This window comes from Tetrao urogallus (assembly GCF_951394365.1).
Source record: "Tetrao urogallus genome assembly, chromosome: 14".
Classification (NCBI taxonomy): Eukaryota; Metazoa; Chordata; class Aves; order Galliformes; family Phasianidae; genus Tetrao; species Tetrao urogallus.
In genome coordinates, this window is record NC_136827.1 from 11,892,610 (window position 1) to 11,914,781 (window position 22,172).

Here is a 22,172-nt window from a genome sequence, read left to right on the forward strand (position 1 = left end):
TTGGGCCCAGTGTAATGGCTTTTGTGTTAGCAAAAACAGCAAAACAAAATAAAAAAACTTTTTATAACTTGGCATACGTATTATAGAGCATATAATGAGTGTGTATGAGATTTTGGTATTTGTCTACAATGCACTTTGTACGTTCAAATGTGATGGACACAGTTGCATGGAGGAGTAAGGATTTCACTATCAACTATATTCAACTTATGCACACAAACGTAATATTCAAAATAAAATGCAAATCTTAGAGCAAACATGAGCCTCTCTTTAAATCTTTAACCAGTATTTAAATGGCTCTTTCATTATTTCTGCAAGAAACTAATTAGTGTTTTAAAGATATTAGAAGAACATACTGAAAAGACCAAACCCTGTCAGACAACAATATGCATTACCTTCTTATCTGATTGTTGCTGTAGTTTGCCCACTTCTACACAGAACAGCCTTTGAACCACACAAAGTTGTGAGTTTTCTTCCAGTAATTTCTTTAAAAACCCTTCAGCCTCTATGAAAGGTTTGGTCTTGTCCTTTCACACTCTGTTTAAATTACCCAGCTCTTAATGAGCTGCTACACTTAATTGTCAGGCGTTGTTTTTTCTGATGAATCTACATGGATTCTACACACAAATACACTTTCACTGCCTTCTCTCATCCATAAGATGTAATGTTAACAAGAAATGACTTCTTATGGTAAATATTCACATAAAACACATATATTTACCTTCTAGTTAAAATTTTGTGTTTACCTTCTAAAATGATAAAATAGAGATATCAAAAATAATCTAGTTATTCCTTTCCAGAGGTTTTTTCCAATTTGCCCCAATAAAAACACTGCATTCATGATGATTGCCTGTGGTCAGGTTTGGGATCTGTAGGCAGAGGGCCAATTCTGTTCTTGTTACTTGGAACAATGCCACCAAAAGCTTTGGGTCTCACTATAAGTTGGTGCAACTGATGATATCCGGATTCAATACCCATTTTCAAAGAAACATTCTAATTAGTTCTGTATGAGAGCAAGACTTTCAGAGGGGGATTCTGTGCTCTATGGGGCTCTCCACCAGCACCAACACCATTCCTCTGACTTGAGAACTGCTTTTTCTGTCCTCAGATGATCTCCAAAGTGAAATGCAAAATCGTGCATGGACCAAACCCAGATTTAAAACTCATATAGACTGCCATGCCAGGAAGAACCAGAGCCTCAGGGAATGTAACAAACACCATTAATGAGAACAACAAGATAACAGCATATTAATACACCCTGAACATTATCTACAGAGACACTTGCATTGCCAACACATGAAGCTGAAGTAATTCTCAGAGATAAAAGCTCCCAATCGTTCCTGGCAATAAATAGGAGTTAGTTCCAGTGCTGTTCCACCAAGGGTTAACTGGACTTAGGAAGAGTGTGAAAGATCAGGATAGGAGTTAAAAGAAAAGAAGAATCTTATGCTCCTTGTGCCAGTAATTAGAAGTCCTTTCACCACCTCCAAAACACAGGAGAATCCCTCATCCTGGGGGAATGGATCTCTTTACTCAGCTGCCTCCTCCTGAACCAGTGGTCTGGTGTCAGAACGTAAGAGAACGTACGACCCAAAGCAGAAAACAGCCTTGAAGCTCATTGATTTTGGTACATTGCAAAGGACTCATCGTTGTCCTCTGAACTCACTGGGAAACATCCTATGCATGTCCCCAGAAGGCCTTCCTTCCTCTGACTCAGATCCTGGCCCAGTGCTTCCCTTTGTCCTTTTCCCTTTTTTCCCCTCCTTTAAGACTTTTCCCAATCAACCCTAAGGAGACAGTCCCACTCTTATTTGCTAAAATAACTAGTAGTTAAATGACTGACATTTAAAGCAATATCTTTGGCTTCAACATTGCTCCGCAGGGAGAAGATACAGCTATGAGTGTGTGGGGAGAAGGAGGAATAGGATATGGATCCTGCTTTTGAGAAGTTTTTCTTTTCCCTTCAGGCTGTCTTCAGACTCCAGCAAACATCACTTGTGCTGGAGCTCTTACGGAAAACACATTTCTAAGTGGGAGACAGACAGAGGGCAGTCCAAATAACATTAAAAAATAAGAAAAATCACTGCAGCATAGATCAAACGGAAGGCCACTACACTGTAAGCCTCAACAAAGAGAATCTGCATCAGCATTGGCAAAAGCTAGGCAGCACCTGCTGATGCACAGAATTGAAGTATATTAACAGAGCTTGGACACCTTAAGGACAAATACATACGCATGCTCCATGGACAAGGAGATCTGTGCCATTGAGCTTGCTGTACACCTGTGGTATCATATAGATTCCCAGGGTTTTCCCCTTCTCCAGAACACTCTGCAAGTACCTCACCTGCAGGGACATCAGCAACTATCAGCAGCCCTACTGCTGCCAGCTTTCCCTTCAGCTTTCCAGCTCAGATAAGTGAACTCAAGACAAACTTGGAGCATGGTGCAATGACGACTTCAAAAGAGCTTCAGCCAAAGCACCTGCCGGTGGTTTGTTCTGTTCTAGTTTGTCTGGAAGAGACAGACATTTGCACTCACACCTGCAAAATCTCCTTACTCATCTACATGAGGTTTTGCCATCTTTCACCAGAAAAGTTTCTCTGACAAGCAAGGAATGCAGTGAGCCAGCTGCCACCTAATTAACAGATGGGCTATTCATATGGCTTGCCAGTTCTCTTGGGATTTCACAGGATGAACTATCCTGTGGGAGAGCTTTTCTACCAAGAATTAAACAAAAAGTCTGAAAAACAAAAGGAACCAGCATCTCTGCCATTAGCCATGTAAGGCTTCACCATTTAATATCCTCCAGCTTTGTTTCCAGGATTTATAACACATGGAACAAGGTTGAATAGTAACAGCAATAATCCTTGTGTATGACTACATTCAAAGAGTGAGGGCAAGATTCATCACTGTAAAGGAAAACTGCATCCAATATCACTTGGCTAAAATCTCCCAATGAATAAACTCTGCCTATGCCTGTTCCTCACTCAGAAGAATATCTTGCAGCATCTCTGTGCGCTAACGTATAACACATATAATGTATAACACACATCTGCATTTAGTGAGCCCCTTGGAGCCTCATGCCATGCCTCTTGGGATAATTCTATGCACCAAGATGAAGAAAAAAATGCATCAGAAACATCTCCCCAGCCAATATAGCTCTGTTGTCTTCTCCCAGTCCTCCAAAATGAGCAGCCTTGAACAAAGATTTTGGAACCCATCCCAGTAAGCAACTACTAAAGAAATTCTCATTGGGCATGGTAGGTATCTAATGGTACCTGCAAAGAAGCACTTTACAGCACACTGCAAGAACTTGCCACTGACAAACATGTGGCAGTAAGTAGAGAGTACGTGCAGTAGTTGGTGTTGGGTGTATTGGTTTGGAAGTAAAGAGACCGTGGGTGTTTATCACTATTACTCAGTGATGACAAGCCAAAAGCGGTCCTGAAAAACCTAATCAGCAGCTGATTCACCTCCATTCTGAGATGCTCTGACGGGGTATCCACAGGCAAAGCAATGCTACCTGACAATCTGGATGGTTCTGATTTTTTAATACACAAATTATGGGGTTAATAGTGATAACAAATTGCTGTCTGGTTTGTAAAGGTTTAGGGTACAGTCTGCTGATGATTTCAAGAGAGCTGGGCTAGAAACCCTATCTCAAAAGAGAAATCTCCCAGAACATAACCCAAGCACAGAAATAGGTTGCTAGCAAAAACATCAAATACTGCAAGATACAATAAAATCACAGAAGCCACTGCTACAGTGCTGTCTCTGCATAAAAGCCAGGGTTTAAAATAAGAAAGTTTCATAATCAGGAGACCTCATCCATTCTTCCTTCCTTTTCATTTTCCCTACTAAAACCTATCCTCGAATCAAGCTTAAGATCTCATTGCCTTTGCATGTTTCGATGCAAGGTGGACAGACAAAAAGACTCACACTTGTGCCATCTACAGGAAGAAGGCAATGGGAAAAAGAAGGCATGGGGACAAATAAATCCTTCTTTACCCCTGTCTCCAATTCATTTTATAGTCAGCTCTTAGTTGATTTATACAAGAGAAATAAAAAAGTCTATAGGCAGGACACTTTATCTCTGACAGAAAACACACACCCAACCCAACTGCTGTTCAGGGAACTTCAGGGCAGGCTGCTTTTGGATTATTTTGCATGAGCTTTTTTGCCTGCGCTTTCAATTTCAAGGCTGTTAATCATGCCTTCAGCTTATGTCACAATGAAGTCCCTTGCAGAGAACAGGACCCAGAAGTAGGCTGCTTGACATCCTATATAACGCAGCTTCATTTGCTAAATTGCTTTTCCTGCACTGATGTTATAAGGTGCTCAGCTGGAGCCCGTACACTAAATCTTGCCTCCCCATGGAAATGGGCTGACAGACAGAGACCCAATGACACATTGCAAATGCACTTCTGCTGTGAGCTCTCATAGGGAAAGTTAATACTATTTCTATCCCACATGCAGATTTCCTCTTCTGGAAAAAAAAAAAATAATAAGTGCAGACACAAAAGAAGCCTCCAGAGCAAGGATCTATGGGGAGAACTGACACAAAGCCTTCAAAGGTGTTGAGAGAATAGGTGCTTTGAATGCATCCCAGGAATCAGGCTGTGAAAGGACAGGGAGAGCTAGGTCATTTACCCTTTCCTATGCAAGCAGCTTGGAAATGTAGTGCAAAACGCTGCATCCTTAAATATCTTAACCCAGAATTGAGTGTTGACTGTGCTTTTAAAAATGATATGATTGGGAAGAGAAGGCACCCAAGGGCCACGGAGAAGTGAGCAAGGAAATCTGGAATAGCAGCCTCTCTGAAATGACACGTAGAATCATAGAATCTTTTGAACTGGAAGGGACCCTTAAAGGCCATCTGGTCCAACCCCCCTGCACTGAACAGGGACACCCCCACAGCTCCATCAGTGTTCAGAGTCCCTCCAGCTTCACCTTGAATGTCTCCAAGGACGGGGCTTCCACCACCTCTCTGGGCAACCTGTGCCACCCTTACTGCCTCACCACATGCGGGGTGAGGGCAAACTCTGGCCATCAGGCAACTGAAGTATCGTTCGCATTTGCTTCACCCACAGATGAATTCGCCTCCTTGGAAATGGGATCCTGTTGTGTTCACCCATACTTCAGCACCTCAACTTAATCAAGAGTTTGTTCTCCCTGACAGCCTCTAATCATCATCCAGCCAGTTTACCGAGGGAAAATTTTTATCCTTTCTGCTAGAATTCGTTTTTATGACACCTACCATAAGAGACTTTAAAAAATTAGGCATTAAAATGGTTTATAGAGGGTATTTTTATAATCCACTAAGCTGTTTTCCATTTCCACAGATATGACATCTCTCAGCTATAATTTATAAATGCCATCAGTTAACAGGCACAGAATCTTATCCTACAATTTCTCCTCTCATATGCTTTTCCCATTTAAACTTTCTGTTAAATCTTTGCTGTGCTGCTAAATCCAGAGAGATTTGTCCATAGCTGGGAGGGAGGAAAAAAATAAAAAAGTTTAAGTAGCTAATTAGTGTCACTGGATTTGGGGCATCCTATCACGAGAGAATAGAGAGGAAACATGTCCTCAATAAATATTTTGGGTATTTAAACAAGGCCAGTGCCCTCCGCACAGCAATATCTAATGCCACTAGAAACCAAATAGTACAACATGCTTTAAGTGGCTGCTTTCCCACATAGAAATGATGAGGCTGTCTTAACAGGCACATAGCTTTTCTCAGTGCATCTGGCTGTCCTCACAGTGTCCTGCTAGTGATTGTAACTCAGAAAGGAGCCATTCTGGGAAGTGGGCCGGCATGGAGCTGCAACTGTCGTATGTGCTCCCAGGTCTTATGCTGGAACAAAAGGCACAGACTCAGCAAGTGCTGGCAAAACGCAGCAGAATGATGGGGAGCAAGTATGCAGTCTCAGTGTCAGCTGGAAAAGACTGCCCAACCAGAAAGCAGAATGGAGCTCCTGTGAAGAAGTAATAGGCTTGAAGTTATGATAATTTCTTCTTCTGCAAATCTCTGCATACACTGATAGCACCATGAAAATGCTTAGCAATAACTATAATTCTTGCAGTAGTTAGATGCTTTCTCTTTTTCTCTGCCAAGCTCAGACTGGAAAACTCCAGGCCTTGCCATAATCACTGCTACTAAATCACAGCAAGCCAAAAAAAAAAAAAAACAACCATACATTTCTTCTCATTTGTGATGTCTCCAGCAAATCTTCCTTTCCTCTACTGGGAAACTTGCATTGGACTGTATCTAGTCTTCTGGTTATGGAGTGTCCTACTTTTTGGAGGCACAAGCTAAAAGGAATCCATCAGTTGCTTTGATGGCAGTGTCCTTGCCTCTGATTAGGTTAAGCATGGTTCATGGACACACTCCTTGAAGGCCTGCGGGGTCCCAGCTGCACTCAGTTTAGGTGCTTTGGGTAATGATGGGAGGGAAGTGCCCTCAAACTGTCTTCCTTACATGGAGCAGAGAGAAACCTTACAAGATGTGCGGAGGGAGCAAGCTGTTCACCCAGTGATTCAGTAAAGACCTAACTCTATTAGGGTGTTAAGCTTGGCTCAAAGAAAAGGACTGACACCCTATGAACTTTTTATTTCCTATGGAAGTTTGTCTACAGAACAAAGACTTTGCTCATCTGAGAGTTTTTCAATATTTCTTCAGGCTTTGAAGTCCACAAAGGGAAATTAAAGGTACATGGGCAGAGCTGAAGAGAAAATCTTCACCCGCCTTGAACATGCTTGTTGATATGCAAAAGCAAAATCAAGAGAATCTGTTCTCCCCCATGCAGGGTTAGTATTTTAGATGCACCTCCATGAGTTTCTTCCCTGCAGGAGATTAAAACACTTCCCTGTGGGCTGCAGGAGAGTGGAGGAGTTGGTTCAATCTTTCCTCTTCCAAAGTGGCTTAATCATGTCAGCATTCATCCCCAGCCTTATGTTTGGCCCAGCTCTGGCAAGGCAGCATGGCACAAAGCAGCCATATGGGCCCAGTCCCAGCACCCTGTCTGGGGAGGAAGGCGAAGGCAGAGACGAGCAGGTGAATCATGCTCCAGTCACTTGGGGAGCGGGGATGAATGAGTCTACGCTGCTGATGTAAAGGATATTTTCCGGCTGTCATAACAGTGCTGTAAGAACAGATGGTTGGTAATACAGACTGCGGCCACTCAGAACGGCCCCTTGGCACTTTCGCTTTGCTTTGCTGCTCTGAGGCAATGTCTGCCTGGGAGAAACTGTTCTGAGTACCCTGCACGCAGAGGTAGCTTCTGCTCACCCACTCAACCACTTGCATGGCTTTAAAAGTGTGCTGCCTGGCACTTCCACAAGAAGCAGAGTAGTTCCCCCATCACCTCCCAGATGTCATCCCCTACTGCTCATGTGCTAGCAGACATGGGAGAGTGAAGGTACCAGGCAAATGGCTGTCCCTGCTTCCTGGAGATCCATGGGTCCTCCCAACTGGGGTCAGGTTCATTCTGAAGATCAAGCATGCTAGCATGAGCCTAAGCAAAAAGATGAGGTTAACATGGGACAGTCCTAAAATCTAAAGCCCTGTGTTGTCCTTTGGGTAAGTGACCACTCACTTCTCCCCACTGATTTATGAACCTGGCAGTCACATGTACCTTTCTGAGCACCCAGCCTTTACAGCTAAATGGAGGAAATTCAGACATTCCCAACATAGCTTTTCCTGATGCTTCACCAGTGCCAGCTCTTTCCACATCCTCCCTGTGTAGGAAAAGCTAAAAACAAACAAACAAACAAGCCACTAGAGCATCAAGCAGTCCTTAAGAGGCAACTTCTCCCAAGAGAAAAGAAAGTTGTTGACACAGACAAAGTCTCAAAGGCACAAGTAGGTCACCCAGGGCTTGAAGTCAAAGTCTCCATTTATTTCAGGGCATCTGGAAAGTGATTAATCTTTCATTCCTTGCAGAAAAGCCCACACAACTCAGCACATCAAGTGCTACTGTTCAAGGACTCAGACTTTGGATATACCCAAGCTGCTGCTTGCACTAATGGTTAGAGCCATCGGGTGCACCATTGGAGGAGGCATTTCACTGCATGCTGTAACGGCTGCATGTAGGGTCAAACAGCAACAAACGTTGATTTAAAGCACACGTTAGAGGCTGCCTCTAATGCACTTACAACAAGCCTTCAGCTGCCATTTATCATTTGTCCCTGATTCTAACAACTTGCCTAAAACTCAATTCTCCTATTTTTTTTTTTTCCCCTTAAGACATATTATCCAATACTTTTCTTCTCTTTTTACCATTGATGTCTCAGCATACCCCTGCACAAGATTTTCCTGTCCCTTCTTGAGGAAAGAGGTGCCACAAACTGTTAGTGCTTCAGAAAGTGACTCCTCAGTCACTTGATCTTGGCAGGAGATTTCTCTGGCAAACCAGAAAACAGAGTGCAAGACCAAGGAATCCATATGCATTTAAATGCCCTTAAAAATATTGATTTTAGCAATTTTACAGTCCTAAGCCAATAATCAACATCCCAAAACTTTGGCACAAAAATAAAGGATGAAACGCTGCTTACAAAACTCCTAACAACAGGGAGATGCAATAGACAAAGGCAGAAAAACACAAGAGAAATTATTACCATGTCTTAAGTTTTGGGATTGCAACAATTACAGGCAGAGGGAGAGGCAGAACAACCACAAGGAAAATCCTACTGTAGGAAAAAGGAGAAGCAGCAAAATTTGGGGTTGAAGGCAATGTCATGGGGTTAAAAATCCCAAGAAAAGAAAGACAGAAGGGTTGTGAGATCTTTGGAACAAGTGCAGCTTCTGTAGGAAAGGGTTGATCCGCAATCCAAACTGACAGTGCTGAACCGAGCACATGTAACTCTATTTCCCTTCACCAATAAGATTATTATAAACAAAGCAAAATTAATAGGACTGCTATTTTCTCTTGGAATAATTCATGAGAGCAAATTACAGGAAGACAGGCTGAAGCACATCAGCCAGCTAACCACAAGAACCAACAAAGCCACCTGCAGCATCGCTGTGCCCCTTCACCCCATCCTGAGCTCAGCACACTGCTCGCACCAGCACATCTCTCCCTTTCCTGCTGACCCTGAGAGTGAATTTCTCTGAAGCACACTGGGAGCTCCGGACTTTAAGCAGCCGGGATGTAACAGCAGCCAAAAACACTCCTGCAGCAAGCACAATTAGCACTGACTTACATCACCTCACTGCCCTCTATAGCAAATTCTCTTAGAGGGTTGGATTGGGAGAGTTAACGTGAGACTGCTCAGCATCTGCACGGATGTTGGGTGCATCAGGTGAAATAATGGGGAAGTGTCCTTTTGTAGAGTTGCTTTGACTGTGGGATGAGAGTGGGTTTTGTGTAGGGGAGTTGGAATATCTTTCTGTTCACTCTTCCGTACTTTGCATGCAGACAGAAGCAAAGAGCACTCGTTTCCCTTAAGAAATGTTTAGAGCAGGGATGATCCTGAACTTTGCAGAGGAAAGAGGACATCAGAAGCACACCCTGCTGCCTGCCAGCCCTGTACTGTGGTACCCACAGATTGTTCCTACTGAAGCTGAGAAGAAAACCCAGCGAGGAAAATTTCCTTCCAAAGATGCATTTATTACCGGCCTTCAGGTGCCAGCAAATGCTTCCAGTCTCACACAGCATCTTTAAGAAATGATAGATTGAGCTGGCTCAGAGGAAACTGTCTGCTCCGTGATAATAAATGAGTTGTTAACAGAGGTAGCAGACTCCCAGATCCATTTGCGATCCAAAGGGCTTACAGCTGCTTCCCATTTTTGCAATGCCAAAACTAAAGAACACGCAGACAGCAAGGGAGAGGAGGCAGCCTATGAGCCTGTCTTCCTGCTGCTCTCCCGTGGCTAAAGAGGGACTGTCAAGTGCGATTTCCTTTTGATGGAGCCTTTTTTTAATGTAAATTTGGTGTTGTTGAATACAAACGATTCCCTGCATTGACTGCAGGCAAGGATAGCCAAGAAAAACATTGCAAATCTCACCCCCACAAACTACACCTCTATAGCACCTCATGTCAGCTCTGGACATGAACCACCCTACAAACACGCTTAATCCTGCAGCAGTGCACCTACACGGCTCAGATCATGCAGGCAGCACTGAGCACATCTTTGCTGAAGGCCCTACAGTCCCACTAGGGGATGTTGCTGCACCTCAGCTATCCCCACCCCAATTCCCTCCACCCTCAGCCACCCCGACACTGCTCCACACACACTGCCCTGGGATCGGCTCTAAGAACACATTACTAGTTTGCATTCACAATTTCACCTTTCTTCTGGAAATAAGTTTGTATCAGGACACCTATAGCACATTGCTCTCAAACTGATTTGGGATTGCTGTCAGCTGGCCACCAGAATTCCAGACCAGAGCAGGGTGTGATTCAAAGCATCCCTGTGATTTTCAGCTATATCAGTCCAGGGGTCTACATTCAAATTGGTTCATATGGTTGCTAAATAAAACTATTATTAACATAGGCTATGTCAGAAATAACCTTTTTTTTTTTTTTTTTTTTCTTTTTCTTGCTTCTTTTTTCCCAAGAAAGCTCACAAGACTGTTGGTTCCTGCCTACCCAAAGTGCTGCATGGGGTTCAGCTGTGTCTTCTTCCCATTAGCACCAGTGGGGATTGCTCAGTGAAATCCCCAGGTGATATTTGTAGAATGCTGCAGTTAGCACCTGAAGGCATTGCTCCCCTGATGGTACTGTCTCCAGGATCCCCTCGATCCCACTCCTAGTGAATGGCAATGGCAGCTAGGAGAGCACGGGCAGAAAGAGGAAGAAAAAGATCTGCTTCAGGACAGCAAAAGCAAACACATAACAAAATTTCATTAGAGCACTGCAGACACTGCTGCAGTGAGCCCACGAGAAGTGAGAAAGAGGTTCTGAGGATAGGAGCACATCCCAGACAGCAACAGAACCCTGCCCTTGAAGGACCGCTGCAGTACTGCACTGGAATACGGACGGGGAACCTGAGAAGAGCAGTTTCTATGAACAATGAACCATGAACAAATATTTTCTTTAGTTTTTACTGAAACATCAGAATAGCAGAACCACAAGCTGCTTGCTTGTTGTGTGGTGTTTTATAGGCTGCTTCTTGGAAAATGTTTGGTACTGGTGAGGCATTAAATGCATTGAGTTTTGAACACTTATGTGGTACAACTGCAGACATTTTGGGTTGGATTCCTCTCACCTACCTCTCAAGGTCTCAGGGTAAGCTTCCTAAGCCAAGCCTGTAATCTTGGCTTGCTGCATCGACAAGGGAGATAAGCACACACCTCTGGAGGGCAAATCCTCCTCTGCTAAGATGGGTGTCTGAAACTGTTCAAAAGGATCATACACTGGAGGGCTCTGCTGATTACAGAAGTCACTTTGTTCAGTAGCTTAGATGAGGGCAACTAATCTTTAGAAAGAAAATTTAGAGAGGACAAATTCCCTTCTTCAATCTTTAAGGATGTGGGACCTGCTGCTTAAGGATGCTGCTAAGAAAGTGAGCAGCAATGTGGCAGGAGCAGCTGGTCAAGCTTGGGTTCATTCTTTCCTTATCTTCCTCTGTCCTTCTACAGACACTGGCAAAGCAGAACTTCACCTGTGCTTTGCAGGGGAAAGAAGAGTTAAGTGACAGTTCTTCCTTCATTTTTGCACTGAGGACTCCCAGATTGCCATCCCCACAACTCAGAGCAGCAGGCAGCAGGGTTTGGTTGGTGCAGCCACAACCACCCAACCAGACAAGACCCCAGAACTAGGACATGCCAGAAATTAATTCTGATTAAATCTACGGAATGCACTCAGTTCTGCCTTTGCTCAGGACAGACTGAGGACAGCTGCTGTGCCTGACTGTGTTTCTGGGACAGTGAACTGAAAACAGCATCACTGCACAGGCAGGCTGTGCCGCAGCTCGCCTCCCATCCCTGCTTGCAACAGCAACAGCCCTGCAGCCATATGCAGTTTGGCTTCCTATAACTTCCTTTGGTAGTTCATTAAAAGCATTAATCACCTTCAGCACAAAGGCATTTGTCATGAACTCCCTGCAGGCCAAGCCTTGTTCTCAGCTGCAGCTCCGTGGGCTGATTTGGCCCTTTGCAGCACTGTGCTGGTGGCCCAGATCTGTCCCCACATCCCTGGCTGACCTGGACCTTGCCACTTTCAATCTGCTCCTGGACCACTGGGATGGTCATCCCCAAGCCTTTCCCTGCCACTTTTGATCTAGCATTCACCTCACCACAGTCTGCACCTCAGAATTTATCCCTTACTTTTTCTCCCCTCACCAAACTGCCCTCTTTCTTGTCCATTGTGTCTCTATCACCCATGGCCCATCCTCATTCTGTGCTGCACCAACATGTCTGCACCTTTTATCTCAGGACCAGCACATGGCCACCACCATGCCTTGTGGCGTCACGCAATAAGCCATATGTAAATGGTACATGCTCATTATTCAATAAAGGACGCTCTGGGTAAAGGCTGAAAAGAAAGAAGGAAAAACTCAACACGGCCACAGATACTTGCAGAGCCCATCCTCTTTCCCACAGAAGCTCTCCAAGCGCTGCTCCTGACCCAACATTTCTCCATCCCCTGTCCCTGCGTGCTCTCTGCTGACACCCTCTCACTCACAGTCCCAAACCTGCTAGCTATTTTTTCTGGTTGTTATTTTTGTTTGTTTCTGTTTACCTGCCAGAATAGCAACACTGTCCTCTTTCTCATGGACTGTGTTCAATGGGGGATTGGTGCTGAGTGGAAGAAAAGCCAACAGGCTCAGACACTGGGGAATCCTGGCCAGCAGGAGTAAAACCAGATCTGAATCAGTGTAGGCACTGATGTGGTTTGCTCACCAAAGCTTACTTCTAGCAAAGTATTTGGGAGGGGAGAAATAGTCCTCCCTTTATGCAAGCTCCCTCTGCACTGCATCCCTATCACCTGCAGTGGTTACTGTGCTTCTCTTCAGACCCTCCAGCCCTCAAGCTTTCATCTCCCTCCCACTTCCTCTACATTAGCAGACTTGCAGGACCTTGCTTATTAAATCAAAGCCAAAACTCTCGAAGCATATGGAGATGCACACACACACTTTACACAAGAAACGTGCCATCAGTCAAATGCTACATCCTCACTCTCAGATGTCAGTTGTTTTCTTGTGCACTCCTCCATGCTGTCAGAAACAAATAGAATCAAAGAATGAAAAGACCCTCTCGAAGAAGTCAAGATAGGGCAATTTGTAGCTGTGATTTGCCTCTTCATTGCCTCTCACTGCTCCTTTCTTAAGAGATCAATCAGTGCTGCAATACATGAGCGCGTCTGCTCATAAAGCTGCAACTTGGGATGAGGGCTGACAAAGGTGAGGTTTGCAGGGGAAGCAACTGAGATACATTAGTATTATTTTTTTAAAGAATGCCCCAGAGGGGATGAGTGGGTCTGGCTGCTAAGGGGTAGCAGAAGAAAATCAACTAGAGACTCATTACTGCAGCTAATGAGCGATCAGTTCAGCAGGTGAGCAGGGAACAGCCCCTGCTGGATGGCACGCTGTTATGTTAATCAACCCGTTTTATTTTGAAACATTGTTTGTGGGGATGATGGTGGGTTGCTGGCAATTGGGTTCAGCTCTTCTTCATGTTACCGAAGTCCTGACTTCCTGAGGAGCCATTGCAGCCCCCAGAGGACATCCTGTGCTGTACTAAATGGCACTTCTCGCTGGGAAAAATGTTAGCCTGTTCCAATCCTCCACAACTGAAAGCAGAGAAGCAAAACTCATCCCTTTTTAAAGGAGCGTAGTTGAAATAAATGCATCTTTGTCTTCAGACTTGTGTTAACACCACACCCTGGAGAATTTGGATCAGCAGAATATTAGAGCCTCGCCGACTTATTGCATCTTTAAGGAGCATGTTGGTTTTGTGTCTGCTCAGAGCTCTGTGTGCTACCGAAGCTAAATGGGATGGTTTCCATTCCTACTGGCAAAGAGCTAACGCCTTTGGGGCCCTAACCCTATTAAGAGAAAATGTAAATGTGTATATCTAAAATTTCTGCTGGAGTTTTGAAAGGGAACAGCGCGCTTCCCCATCCTGCCTTCCTTAAAGCCACACAAACGTTTCTGCTCTCACCTCTCTATTTAAGAGCCAAAAAATTAAACCCATGTGTCTGCAGCTTAGTACTGTCCCTATTGCATGAACATGCTTTATTTTAAAGAAGAAAGGATAAGCTGTGAGAGGAAGAAGCTGTGGCTGTCACACACTGAGCATGTTTGGCCTTTGCTGCTTGCTGCTTCTAAAATCCCTTCTTTGCCTGCTGCTGAGCACAAATTTTCCTTCTTCACTCTTGTTTGCTTGTCAACAATGAATATTTGGATTCTCTGCAGATGAGTAGATAGATTTGCAAGTGTGAAATTCCCACTATTCTTCCTAATTATGTGACATCAGCTTTTCTCCCCAGCACCACTCCCGCAGCTCAGGATAAAAAAAAATTAATACATGAAGAAATTGTGCGAAGAATAAGTGTCCTCATTGCCACAGGTGAGAAATGAGCACACCAGACTGGGGGAAACCTGTTCTTGCCGTGCCCTGCCAGTCCCTCAGCAGGGCTGCCTTTGCCAAATGACAGCGGATTGCCATCAGCGTCCCTACACACGATCTCAGCCCACGTTCACCCAGGTCTCTCTGTGCCCAGATCTGTGAAGGCAGACAGACAGCCTGCCATGCCCTGGCAGCCAGACATAAGGAAATGGCTTGGTGCTCATGTTTTAAACATTGAGAAGAGCACATGGGATGATTTCCCACCTTCCTCAGAGGTGGCTGCCACTGCTGAGCATCCAGAGCCCATCGGAGCACGCCCAGGACCCACTCTTTCCTTGGCTGCCCCTCTCCACACCTCATGGCTTTCACGCTTGCCAGAGATGCCCATCAGCACCCTCGTTGTGGCTGGATCTTACGGCAGGGTGGGAGCGTCTCACCAGACAAACATGCAATTAACAGAAAGCTACAGCCCATCCCTGCCAGCAGGTGAGCACCCTTAACCTCAGTTTGATCTAATGCGAATCGATGCGCTGATTCATCAGCCCGCATTGGACCTTTTTCCATTGCAAAATCTAAGGAGATATATTCCTATGTAGTGCCTATTTTATATCAATCAGGTTGCGTCTGATCGCTAAATCCAGGTTTCTGTTGGCTTTGCTCACTTTAAGTAGTCATGCTGGGATCTACAGGGGAAAAAAATCCCAAAGCATTTACATGGGATTTCTGATATTGCAAAAATAAATGCCAACACCATATCAATTACATGCTATTACGGGGCTGGGCTTACTTAGATTGCGGAAGTTTAATTATAAAAATAGCATTTTAATTGATTACTGCTGGAATAATTACAGCAATACCTTTCCAAGAAATAGCGGCCACCGTATGTTTGTCAACAAAGTAGATTCCTTTAAATTAAACATGCAATAATTGTTTAATTAAGCCAAATTTAGTTCCTCGTTTGAGAACATTCAAATGTTTGCCTATTCCTCCCTGTCTCTGAGAGGTAATTTAGGAGATAAAAAGCAATCTCCAGAAATACTGTATGTATATACGTAAGTGCCCAAGAAGAAGAACAAAAATAAATACTTCATTTCGTAGCTGATCTGGATCTAAGCTTGCTGCTATTGATAAGAACATTAGAACAGAGCAAGTGATCATTGCAAATCCCTTTGTAATTGCTGCTGGAAGGCTTTCTTTTCTAAAATATGAACAGGCTCCCATCTGCACATCCATTTTCTAGTACACAGAATGGATTCAGCTGCTGACAGCTACCAGCACCCCACAGACCCTCCTCAGCATGAAGACCTCTCACTGCTTACAGCTATGAACACAAGGAGGGAGAGGGATAATTAGTGCAATAGCCGCTTTGCAGGTTTTCATGCACCTGAAAAATCCTACCATGCTTCTTTGCAGACCTCTGTGCTCTGAGTGTGCAACTCCTGACCATCCCATCTCAGCAGCCCAGCACTCGGTGTGCACAAAAGCTGACCAGTACTCTACCAAATTTACGGGGCTCACTGCAGAACAGGGGGTTTCGGTAGCGGCTCATCATTGCGAAGTGGCATGAGTGTTGCAGGGATGGATTTACCAGGTTAGTGACCCACCTGGAATGAGCATCGCTGACTGTGCTCACCCAAGAACCGCTGCCAAAGGCTGAAAGCACAGTTTCTGCACCGCAAACTGAATCAAGCCAAGGAGCTGAGGCTGAAACAACTTGTATCCCCCAGGGAGCTGCACTGTGCACAGTGGATGGGATGTACATTACACGTGCATGAATGGAGGCTGAGACAAACAATAAAGGAAAATTTCCCAGTGCTGCACGTTTCCACTCAATAGCCCTGTATTCCCTTGTTGCCAAGAGCATATGGTGCTGCTGTCCACCACAGACCCCACAAAAGCAAGTATTTACAGCTCTGCCCTGTGCTTCAGTCTTGTGCCCATGCATCCAGCGCAAAGCACCCCTCTTCTCTCAGCTCCAACCGGCAGCGTATCTGCTGCTGCACTGGGGCTGCCCTGAGCACAGCCAGTCTCAGGAAAGCCAAGCAAGATTGTTTGCTGGAGACCTGCTGAGGTCATAGCACACTTTTCCAAAAATGGCTGAAGTCAAAGAACCCATTTTAAAGCTGATCAGAATGGTTTTGCTCTGTTATATCGCTGTGCAAACCTTTCAGTCACACCACCCCATCATTTTCCCCCTTAGAGACAGCTAGCATTGCTATGTACTTCTGCCAAAGAAAGGGCTGTAAGTTCACCTTCTTCCTAAGCAATTGTGATAGTCTTCAAAGAAATGACACAATGTCTTTAGTTAAGAATGCTCATAACAGCAGTTGTGCATTTTCATTGCATGTCAGAGATCACTAAGCCACACCATAAGCCGAGTTGCAAACACAGAGCCTGCTCCTTGCCATATATTCTATGGGACAGAGGTGAATTCAGGATGATATTTCAGCTATTGAAACATGCCCACGTCTCAGAGCTAATAACATTAGCATCAACCACATCTGAAATATGAGGTCACCACATGTTCTATCTACTACTTCTCTGTTTTCTTAATATTTACAATTAAAATCATAATTTGCTGATGTATTGTGCACAGGGACCGCAGAAACCTCAGGCTGACTCCAACCCACGAGGAGGCATTCACAATCCCTATATAACAACGAGATGACCACAACTGGAGGCATCAGAAAACCCGAAGTGGTTGGGCTGTCACAGCAATAGCACAGCAACAACAGCATCCTCCTGACACTGCACAGATGTATCACTTCTGTGGGTACTGCTGTTACCAATTTATGATCATCACTCGCACATCGTTAACGTTTCCCTATTACTGTCACCTGTGTGCAGATGGGAGCATCTCATACTGCAAATTCTCTCCCTGTCACACCAAAGCTCACCCAGCCTAACAAGCAAGCAGATCTGTGTCAGGCAGAGGTAGACAGTGTCACACTTGATACCGAGATACAGTTTGCATACGATCTCCTTAGACAAAGTGCTGTCATTTTGCTGCAGTTCAAACTGCCACTTCGTCGTTGCCCCACAAGCTGCCCAACAAGCCTTTTGCTTCTGCCATCATTGCTGATTCTTTATATATTCCCTATGTTGCTTCAGGCACTTGCCATAAGGACTGTGTGTAGGACACAGGGATGGCTCCTATGGGAAGGCAGGATGTGCCGCAGGGCTGGGACCTTACCAGGTGTCCTTCCTGCTGGAGCTCCCATAGGGGCAGCACTCTATCTGCAGGGTCCAAACACACTCAACCAAAGCCATCAGGGAAAGGGGATTCCAACAGCAGAGAAATGCTGTGTTCTCTATCTCCATGGGAACAAAAACTGTATTTTAACTGGCAGCATGGCCAGCCCTCTCTCAGATGATAAGGACCTGTGTGGGGGCAGGGTTTTATTCACTGTAAATAAACAGATCTTCCCGCTGATCTCCAGTCTTGGCAGCTGGGCAGGGAAATTGCTGGAAGATGAGGAAGGAGATAATTCCTGGCAAAAGTTTTAGCAGCAGAGTCTCTCTCAACATGTCCTGCTGCTGTTTTGTTTACCCCAAGAGTACATGGACTAACACCTTTTGTGCTTACAAAACAAATGCTGCTTTCCATAGTCTTGAAGGACTTAGGAAGTTTTTAATTAAAAAAAAAAAAGAAGAAAAAGAAAAACGAGGACAAGTGAAGTTGGACTGTGCAGAGAGCTTTGCTGGTCTGATCTAGGACAATGTGCCCTACATAGAGCTCAAATATAACATCCTTTGGGAGGCTGTCTTGCTTCCATTCAGCTTTTGTGAGACCACCTCCACCCCTGTGGTACTAATGACAGACATTTTAAGCAGAACTGGTATCGTGGCCTTGCTATCATTGCTAATGCTGTAAACAAAATCATTTCAGGCAGGCATAGAGAGGGAGGGACAACTACACGCAGATGGAGAATTTACTCTAGCGATATTCTTGCAGTGTCTGCTTTCTCCCAGCTATCAGCACTGAAATAGCTCATCCCCGGCCACAGTCAGCAACTCTACCCCAGGTGGGTGACATTTTCCCTTGACAGATACGGCCTTTTATTCTTCCCTATTTTTCTAGTTCTCCTGCCAAGGAATTGCCATTGGACTGAGCTGATATAGCTGCTCTTTCCTGATGGAAATCTTGTAGATAGCAAATAAAGGGATATTAAGGAGAATAGAAAATCTTTACATATGTCATTAGATAGCCCAGGGAAAGCAGAGCCAAATTATTGCTTCTCTCTTCTGTGCCTTACTGGCCAAGAAATTCCTACAATCTTGTATCTGTAAACCCTCCAACAAGAAAAAAAACAACTTATTTTTCTTTAGAGCGTTATGAATTCTCCTTCTCTACATTCTTGGACGCTTCTGCAGAAAAGCAGATTTATCTTTCTGTGTATTTCTTAGCATAGACAACAGCTTTTCTCCACATCCATCCCACTCTCCACGAGAGATCTGCAAAGAGGAATCAGTGAATCTAAAGGCTCCCACAGACGTGAGCCAATGTCAATCCAACAGACTACGAAGGGAAGGAATTTCACCGGTACTTGAAAATGGAACTCTCTTAGCTCTCTGTCCCTGTGGGCATTCCTCTTATAGCAGATCTGGACTCCACTTGCATCAAGGTGTGGTTTTCTGCTCAGCCTTTATTAAATTGCAAGGACAGGTGGCTAAATGGGACTAAAGAGGATGTGGTTCACACTGAACAGACACTTTGGTGCACCCCGTGGGTGGGAAGGGGTACCTTTGTTGTACAGCACAACTATAGGGAAGATGGGAATGAAACCTCAGCGAGGAATCGGGCAGAGCTGAGAGAAACACAAGGAAATGAATTGTGAAGGGTTCAGTACTGCTTGGGAAGCACTAAAAGAAAATGCAAGGCACGCCGAATAACTGCAGCGCTACCTCAACCCTGTGTCCTAGCACACCCCAAAACCATTCAGAAATCCTGTGCATTTGGGGTTTTCTTACTTGGACCCTGAGGGAGAACTGCACATTTTTAGCAAGAAGCTCCCTGTTCCACGTACAGACATGAACAGTCAGGAGTAAATGAAAAAGCAAAGTAAGTGAAAGCCCGGCAAACACCGCTACTTACAGGTGTATGTCATCTCAAAGCTGTCGCTGATGTTCACAATGTCGATCTGGGGAAGGAGCTTAGGGGGTTCCGTGAGCTGAGACAGTGCAAACCTAAAAGCCGCATGTTCCTGGGATTGTTGATTAGGAAATAACCCCCCTGGGGAGAAAAACAAAACAAGAAGTCTTAAGCACACCTGTATCAGCAGCCCTTTCGGTCTGAAACATTCCTGCAGAGGAGTTTCCAGAGATGCCACTGCAGCTCCAAATCCTCCAGCACACCTGACACAAGGGGTCCATGCCTGCTGCAGGCAGGCTGGGAGCAGAAAACCTTCCCATTATGCAGTGCCTGGACATACAGGAGCCCTGATGCACCCTGAGCCCAGCAGCCCCCAGGATCAGGCTGAAGCTCAGGGTTTGGCTTTCAACCTCCTCACCCCTCCCATAACTTTAAGGAATAGAAACAGAAGCACTGCCAGTGCTATAAAAGAGGAATCTGAGTATTCCCTCCTCTTGCTCCACTCACAGTGAGGCCCAATTTGAATCTTGCTCTCCAGGCTTGCTCCCTGAGGGGCGCAGGACAGCCCTGCCAAGCCCTGCCCCACGCTGGGCACAAGGGGACAGATCTGTAAGAGCCGGAGCAAGCAGGGCTCACGGTACACAACTGCTGCTGCTGCTGGAAGTGTGAAGCATGGAAAACCCCTACATTTAACAGGTGACAGAGGCCAAACTCAGACTGGGCAAGAAATCGAAAGCCTGATCCTGAGAAATATCCATTCAAACACAAGTGCAAAAGAGCCCAGAACCACGGGACAACATAAATTAGACGGAAAGTGGGACCAGGCTAGACCCAGCTCAGAGCTCGTCTCCCCGAATGGACCCGGGATAACCCAGCTCTGGGAAAAGTTTCCCGCTGCTCCCCCAGAAGGAGACTTGACTTGCGGCAGATCCCTTCGCAGCCTCCAGAAGGGTGCTGATACATTCGGACCGTCTTGCTATCTACACGCATTTAGAGGGAGTACTGCTATTTGCATGATAGAGGGAGGGAAGCAAAGCACTTGAAAAGCAGACTGAATTGAAATAGAGAAGCAGGGAGCATCAATTCCTACCCCCGCTCCCCTCCCCTCACCCCCCAGGGCAGGTGGATTGGGGAAGAAGCAAATATGCGGAGACCTGCTTGCTCGCTCATCTTCTGTATGGAGGGCATCTCCTAGGTGTGTGGAGCGGGCTATTTGCTCACGAATATCCCCCACTCCCCCGCATGCCCCCCTTCTCCTGCCTAATCATGGGTGTCAGAGGAATTGGATGCTAGTAGCCGAGTTAGGCTATCATCTGTGTTTGCTGGAAGGGAGAGAATCTGGGATGCTGCGTGTATTTGGGGTATAAGGGAGGCAGGAAGGGAGGAAGGCAGGGATGCAGCATCAACAGCAGTAAAAGCAGCGATTGTGCAGCAAGGCTAAAACAGGAGTTGACTGAACTTGGTGGATTAGCGGTTGATTGGCACTGTAAGGAGAAGGGAGGTGCAAAAGGAAACCGGCATGCAAGGGAAGGGAATTTGGGTTACAAATCATCGTCAACAAAGATCAATGGGAGAGTAATAATAAACCCGGGGCAGGGAGGGAGAGGAGCGCTGAGAAGTTGCAGGAAGGGAGAAAGGAATCAAACAGGCAGCGCTGGCACACAGGGGAAGCAAGTAGCATGAAATGAAAAGAGACTCCAGTGCAAAATCTTCCTCCAATAGCTCTGCCCTTATTCTTTAGCAACAACAACAGAGAGCGCCTGTTTGTTACCTCTCGTCCCAGTTACCCACAGATGAGAGCATCCTCACAAAAATGTATAATGCAACCGCTGATGTTGCAAATGCAGCAACGCACAATGGCAGCCCAGATATTTCACAAAGGAAGAAACGAATAATCTTTTTTTCACGCTTCCTCCATTTCAGAGGCACTTTTCTCTCTCTGTGCTGGGGTGTACAAGCATTTATTCTCAATCCTCCCCTCCCCCAAAGAAAAATTAATACATCTCTGCTCTCGCAAAGCTCATATCAACATGAAAATCCAGCACACGCTGCTCCCCACACCTCACACACGCACATTTTCCCCTTTGCAAGCAGACTGACGGGTCAGTGCTTCCCCACGGCCCCACTCCAACCCACTGCTTGCCGGGGAACATCGCTCCCAACCGGCCCCGAGCTCCACACTCACCTATCTGGATATTGTTGGGGAAATTGGCCCCTAACACCACCCCTAGGAAACTGGTGCAGAAGAAGGCAAAAATGTGCTGCATATTCCCTTTTGCATTGGCGAAAAAGAAGCCCAGTTCCGAGCATAGATTTGATTTTTCCCCCGCTCTGCTCTCTTTAGCTGCCACTCTCGCCTCCCCTCTGCTGCGCCTTCTGAATTGCGCGTCTCCTTCTCTCGGAATCCAGCGCTGAGACTGCTGCTTACCAGCGCCTGATAGCAGGATTAACTGAGCTCTGTGAGAAAGAAAGAGAGCCCGCTCCTCATCCACATCCCTCCCCCGTCACACACACACACACGCACGCATGCACACCATGCGCTGCCACCGCGCTCCTTTGCCATCTCC

At 45.5% G+C, this 22,172-nt stretch overlaps 1 protein-coding gene across 4 annotated transcripts in view; it reads right to left on the reverse strand.

Annotated features, from left to right (window-relative positions):
• Window positions 1–21,872, reverse strand: part of GRIA1 (glutamate ionotropic receptor AMPA type subunit 1) — a gene marked incomplete at both ends in the record, with an annotated part of 107,257 nt that extends 85,385 nt beyond the window's left edge. For all 4 annotated transcript variants that reach the window (XM_079542558.1, XM_079542557.1, XM_079542555.1 and 1 more), the window contains 2 exons: window positions 19,609–19,746; window positions 21,791–21,872. In XM_079542558.1, coding sequence (XP_079398684.1) covers window positions 19,609–19,746; window positions 21,791–21,872 — 220 coding nt within the window. The remainder of the gene's footprint in view (window positions 1–19,608; window positions 19,747–21,790) is intronic.
• Window positions 21,873–22,172: the final 300 nt, after the last annotated feature.